The sequence below is a fragment of the Nicrophorus vespilloides genome, unplaced genomic scaffold (assembly GCF_001412225.1).
Source record: "Nicrophorus vespilloides isolate i.1.1-1 unplaced genomic scaffold, Nicve_v1.0, whole genome shotgun sequence".
In the NCBI taxonomy this organism is placed as follows: Eukaryota; Metazoa; Arthropoda; class Insecta; order Coleoptera; family Silphidae; genus Nicrophorus; species Nicrophorus vespilloides.
Window position 1 is genome coordinate 10,099 of NW_017096930.1, and position 6,638 is coordinate 16,736.

Genomic DNA, 6,638 nt, shown 5'->3' on the forward strand with positions numbered 1-6,638 from the left:
TGAAAAACTAAAATACATTAAATTTTCTAATGATTATATGTAAAATATGTACAGTTTTCAATAGATAAATTTCATTTTTTTAAATGATTCTATAAAAAATTATAGTGAAAATATAGTGAAAAATTAACATGAAATAAACAGGCGCATCCACAAAAAAAAACGAATCAATAGACAATTAATGAGAAATATAATTGAAATAATTAATTACAATTAAAATAAAGTGCAATAAAAAATTGCAAAAGAAATTTTAATTGTAAATTTATAAGAGTTACAAATTTTATTTTGAACTTTCTTATTTCATATAAAATTAATTGTTAAGTAATAATTTTCCATTTAAATTGTTGAATTGTCTCAATGTTCATATTTCTGCGCTATTCATTTCACTTTAAATTAAGACGAAGCTATTAAACTATTAAAACTAATTATTTTTTTAGTTATGCAAAATTTTCAATTTGAACTAACGAATTATTTAAATATAAATACAGTGGAACTTTAGCTTAACGAGCAAAATAGATTGCTTAACGAGAGACGTTTCGCATAACGAGTGACGATGTGAAGAGAAGTCCCGGATTGCGCGCCTGCTACATGATTTTTAAAACTTGTGTACACATATTATGTGTATTTTTGAATATGTTTCACTATACGAGTAAAAATCCGAAAATTTTGGTACGAATTAAACTCGTTAAGCGACATTCCACTGTATTATTTTGTAATAATTCTGTGAAAGAAATGTAAAGAAGAAGTTTTTATTTACATATAATTTATTGAAATTTCAACGATGCGTAAATGAAAAATTGTACAAGGGAATAATATTAGTCAGCAAAGTAAGTATCTTTTCTTTTCAATTTTTGCTCGACGTCGAGAGGTTCGGAGATTGGGATGAAAAGTATGAAACGCTGTTGCAACGTGAACAGAAAAAAAATGAATGAATGAAAAAGAAAAAAAAAACAAGAAGATGAAGGAGGAAGGAAGGAAGGAATAGGCATGGAAGTACTTTGATGTAACAAATGCTCGATATGAGGAGAACGATGGATTTATGAGTCTCGTTCATTTTTCTGAATACGTAATTTATTATGCAGAGAATCTTGAAGATGCGTCATTCCTCCTCTCACTACTCCCTTTTTTCTTCATTTTTTTTTTGTTATTATTTTCATCTTTCCACTATTTCCTTTTGGATCAAGAAAAAATACAAAAAAAAAATCGTTTCAATAGTTAAAACGTAAAATATTAACTTATTTCATAGAAATTTTGATTAATTTTTCTAAAATCAAGCAATAACAATTTTTTTCTTATGATTTAACATTATTTACATTACGTAAGTAATTTTTTTCGCGTTTAAGTTCACCTGAAAATATAATGTTGAAAATGTACTGGGAAAAACTTTTGGAATCGTCACAACATCGCTTTTAGAAGTATGAAATATAGCCGACACCTCCACTTGCGACGTTCTCTTTTGCGAAGACGCGAAAAACCAACTGAACGTTGATTTGTGGCCGCTCTTTACGACATTATTAAACAGCGACAAATCACGTCGAAACGCTCCGAAACACGCGGCGAAACAAAAAGAACAAAAAAAAATTAACAAAAATGGGGAAAAAATAACAATTTTTTTTTGGTTGATTTACAGCGACGGGACAAAGAAAAACAAATGCATGTGTGGCGACGGGTATAAATCGCATTAAAGTTGCCGTTCCTGTCCGTGGTGTCCGTTTTGCCCCCACTGAAACATGCTGTTTCGAACATAAATTTCGTTCGAAATGGCCCCATGTCATCCTTTACATTAACTGCGTAAGATCATTTTTAGATAACGCAAGTTAAGCGAAATATTTATAGTGTAAATGTTTGACTTTCAACGATAAATTTTGTATTTTATAAATGGTGGATGCGTCGGGCAATGTAAGACAAAATTTGATCTGTGTACAAAAAAAACAAAACGTTCGGGAACCGAGACTCTTATTTATGAATGATTACAAATTGAAAGTTACTATACTTTATATTTCTTGTTTTGAGGGACTCAAATTCGGTTCGGAAAACGAAATTATTTTCGGGAATGAATATGGTTCGGGTACCGAGACTTCAATTTGAAGGAATCAAATTCTGTTCGGAAACTGAAATTCTCATCAGGAATAGAATCGTTCAAATTGGAAGCTTTTGTGCTTTACATATACTTTGGATTTTTATGGTTTTGAAGAACTCAAATTCTATTTGGAAACGGAAATTATTTTTGGGAATCGGAACGTTCGGGAATCGAAACACCAATTCATGAATGGTTACAAATTGAAAGCTACTATAATATAGTTATATATTGACACTTTGTTGTTTTGAGACACTCAAAGTTTGTTCGGAAAGCGAAATTATTTTCAAGAATGGAATCGTTCGGAAACCGAGACTTTAATATTTGAATGTTTACATATTAAAAGTTACTATACTTTATTTATACATTCGACGTTTGTTGTTTTAAAGAACTCAAATTCTGTTTGAAAACCGAAATTCTCTTCAGAAATTGAAACGTTCGGGAACCGAGACTCAAATAATGAATGATTACACATTGTAAGCTACTATACTTTATTTTTATATTAAGAGTTTGATGTTTTGAAGAAATCAAATTCTGTTCGGAAACCGAAATTATCTTCAATAATCTACGCGTTCGGTAACAGAGGTACATTGGAACCTTAACCTTTAACCTTAACGAGCATTTCGAAATACGAGCAAAATGAATTGTAAGATAATTGACTCGCTTAACGAGCGAAGTTTTGCATAACGAGTGACGATGAAAACATAAGTCCCGGATTTTTATTATTTTTCACTATACGAGTAAAAGTCCGGAAATTTTGGAACGGATTAAACTCGTTAATCATTTAAATAAATCATCAAAATAATGATGTTAAAATAAGCGATATTTTCTTATAAACTCTTCACATTTAGGCAATATTTTTTTAATGTACATACGCATAAAACCTCGTATGATCATTGTAGCTTAATTGAGGCTGTTTATTTAATTCCGACTATTACTCAGCCGTTTGATGTCGAACGTAAATTGTGATTTTAATTATGCATCAAAGACGGATCCTTCCATCCTCCACCCTCTCCCCGTCTCTACTCAAGTGGGCGAAGAGCTTTTGATATGATCATCTTCTCTCGTCCTCCCTCAGAAGCTCCAGGAATAATAATATTTACAAAGACAAAACCTCGCAACATCGTCGTTGCAGCATTACGTAATGAATACACTCATCAGTAGGTTCGAGAAATAATTGAAAAAATCAAAGATTTTACCATTAGATTACATATTAAAGTTAAAGTCAATTAAAAGAATAATAATATGCAATGCAATTTTCTAAGACTTTTTCTTTTAATGATTTTGTATCAATAATTATATTTTCGTTTAGTTTTTCTGTCTTTTTGTGATTGTTATATTAGGAAATCGCTATTGGGACTTGACGTTATGCGACAATTGTATTTCTCTATAAACTAGTTTCAATCGAGATGCATTTTCCAATTCCGGAAATTCCGCTGGACGTCGAGCACGGCGAAATTACTTAGTTTCGATTCGATTCTGAACGGAGTACGGAATGAACCCGGATATGAACGCAGAAAGCTCACAAAAACGAGAGAGAAACAAAGAAAAAAACAAAACATCCGCAGGTCCCAGGCGAGCATTGATCAATTGCGTCTGTTCTCAATACGACCAATTCCATCTAAGTAAAAGATGAATCGAGTATGAGAGATAAAGATAGTTGTAGATGAAATGAGAGATAAGGATGAGAAGAGATTATTAGTTGGAGGGAGAGAGAGAGATGAAGATGGGTAAATAGATGTAGTTGGAGAACGAGAGATGAAGAATAGAAGGGAGATATAGTTGGAGTAAAAGAGATGAAGATGAGAAGATGGATGTAGTTGGAGAGAGAACTATGAAGATGAGTAGATAAATGTAATTGGAGAGAGATGAAAATGAGAAGAGAGATGCAGTTGAAAAGAAATCGATGAAGATGAGTAGAGAGATGTAGTTCATATAAGAGAGATGAAAATTAGTAGGGTGATCTACTTGGAGAAGGAGAGATGAAGATGAGAAAATATAGATGGATGTAGTTGGAGAGAGAAATAAGAAGATGAGTAGAGAAATGTCCTTGGAGAGAGAAAGATGAAAATGAGAAGAGAGATGTAGTTGAAGAATGAGAAATGAACATGAGAAGATAGATGTAGTTAGAATAACAGAGATAAAGATGAGACGAAGAATGTAGTTGGAGAGAAAAAATGAAGATGAGTAGACAGATGTAATGTTGGAGTAAGAGAGATGAAAATGAGAAGAAGAATGTAGTTGGAGAGAGAACGATGAAGATGAGTACAAAAAGTAAATTGAACATGATAAGATATATAAAGATGAATATAAGAGGAAAGATGTTGTAGACAGTTGAAGATCCGAAAAGTAGGATTTAGTTGAAAAGATAAGGAAGATGATGAGTAGTGAAATATAGATCTTTCTTTAGGAATAAGATCTTTCTTTGAAGATGATGATGAGATTGAGATGAATGTGAGAAGATAGATGCAGTTGGAGAATGAGAGATGAAGATGAGTAGAGATATGTACTTGGGGATTGAGAGGAGATAAAGATGAGAAGAGAGATGAAGATGAAAATATGAAAGTAAGTATATTTTAGAAATGTTCGAAGAAGGAGAGCAATGAAGAGAAGAGAGATTTGTCCGATATGAGAAAATTATCCTTGGGGCCTTCGGCTGCCGTGGAAAATTGCATTTTCGCGAGTCCTCCTCCTGGCGTGCCGCAGTCCCCTTCCTGCAGTCCTCCTCCGGTGGAAGTATATCAAAATGCTTTCAGCGAAATAATAAAAACGCAAGGGAAACAAAGCCGAACGTTACGTGCAGGAAGTTAATGTACCGAATGCAGATGGCTTTTCGACTGAACACAAAAATATACATAAAATCTATGATAATAATACGAAATGTGCAGTTGAAATGCAATAAAGTGCTGACTTCATTTGGAGTCAAGGATGCATCGAATATAGAGACACAAAGAGTTTTCATGGAAAATCACGAATCGATGATGAAATGTACGTAGCACGAATATCAAATTTTTTACTAAGCAAAGGGCGGATATATACGCCGCTCGTCAGCAAATGGATAACAAACGATATTCAATAAGATAATGCAACGGTTTAAATAGGCACATTCACATTTGCTGAATTTTGATGAAACAAGAAATAAAAAACTAAAATTTTTATCAAAATGGCAGTGGAGACTATCAACAAACAGGACCTGAATGATGACGAAGAAGAGGAGAGGTTTTTAGTGGGTAAGAATCCCACAGTACCACGAATCATCCGTGGTCCCTATGCAAGGTTTTCCTCTCCTAGTGATGTTGCAGCATGATTTATATAATATTTATTAAAAAAAACATACAAACCAAAAATTAAACAACTTTTTTCAAAAAAAAAAAATATATTTTGTAATGAATCGGTTTTAAATGTCACTGTTTTAATACACTTTTATATAATTTCATTTATAATCGAGGCAAGCAATTCCTTTAACGTTCATTCTATTATAATTATCATGTTCAACGACTTCAAATCTATCCAGGCTGGATAATATTAAATTCTGCAAACTTTTGCAATCCCAATTATTATCACTGACATTTAAATATATCAAAGTTGGAATATACTTTTTTAGGGCAGTCTCATCTATCATTCGTATCCTATTACGGCTTAGATCTAAAATGTTTAGATTCCTGGTTGTAATGAAAATATTAGAAGCGAAATAATATAGATTATTACTGGTCAAGTTTAGATGTCTAAGACTAACAAGACTTGTAAATGTACCGAAATCAAATGAAACCAATCGATTATTAGATAAATCTAATATTTCTAAGTACCTTAAATGTTTATCCCATCCAAAATTCAAAGTGTCTATATTGTTATGCGATAAATCCAAGTTTATTAATGAAATGGCATGCATGAATGAATATTGGTAAATATTAGTGATTGCATTATGTGATAGGTTTAAATACTGGAGACTGTTTGGCAGTTGCACATGTAGCCTTTCGCTCAAATATTCAGGAATGCCTCTATCATCTTGTCCAATTGTGATTTTACTTCTACAGATGACGCTCAATGATATATCTGAGATTGCATTGAAACTTAAATCAAGAACTTGCAGTTTCATTCCACAAAATGCGTTTCTACCAATATTGCTTATGCTGTTGTTGACTAACTTCAGACATCGTATGTTCATTTTCAAATTGCTGAATGTATTCGCTTCGAGAATTTGAAAATTGCAAGATTTACAATTTAGATTTGTTTGGTTTGATTCGAACACCGGGAAAACGTAACTGATGTTGTAGCATAACAATTCATAATTATTGCTTTCGCAATATGACGCACCATGCGCTTTGGCCATTGCCAGCAGACATACAATAATAATGGTTAACATCTAAAAATTATAAAGAAAAATAAAGTGTTTTTGATGATATTTCTATTACATTTTTTTGTTTACCTTGTGTTGCTTGACACTGTATTAATCAAGACAGTACAAAGTTGTGGACAGTTTTATACGCATTTGACGAATTTAAATACAAAGACGTAATTTAGCGGATGCATGAACAATGGTCCTATTGTGCATGTATTTTTATAA

General features: G+C 32.3%; 1 protein-coding gene across 1 annotated transcript; it reads right to left on the reverse strand.

The window, feature by feature from the left end:
- Positions 1 to 5,507: 5,507 nt before the first annotated feature.
- LOC108558527 (leucine-rich repeat and transmembrane domain-containing protein 1-like) lies at positions 5,508 to 6,380 on the reverse strand. Its single transcript, XM_017915459.1, has one exon. It carries the CDS (start codon positions 6,237 to 6,239, stop codon positions 5,508 to 5,510), a length of 732 nt encoding a protein of 243 aa, XP_017770948.1. The 5' UTR covers positions 6,240 to 6,380.
- Between the last annotated feature and the right edge of the window lie 258 nt (positions 6,381 to 6,638).

Coding starts and splice junctions, on each gene's coding strand:
- LOC108558527 (XM_017915459.1), bottom strand. CDS start 6,239: ATGAACATACGATGTCTGAAGTTAGTCAACAACAGCATAAGCAATATT.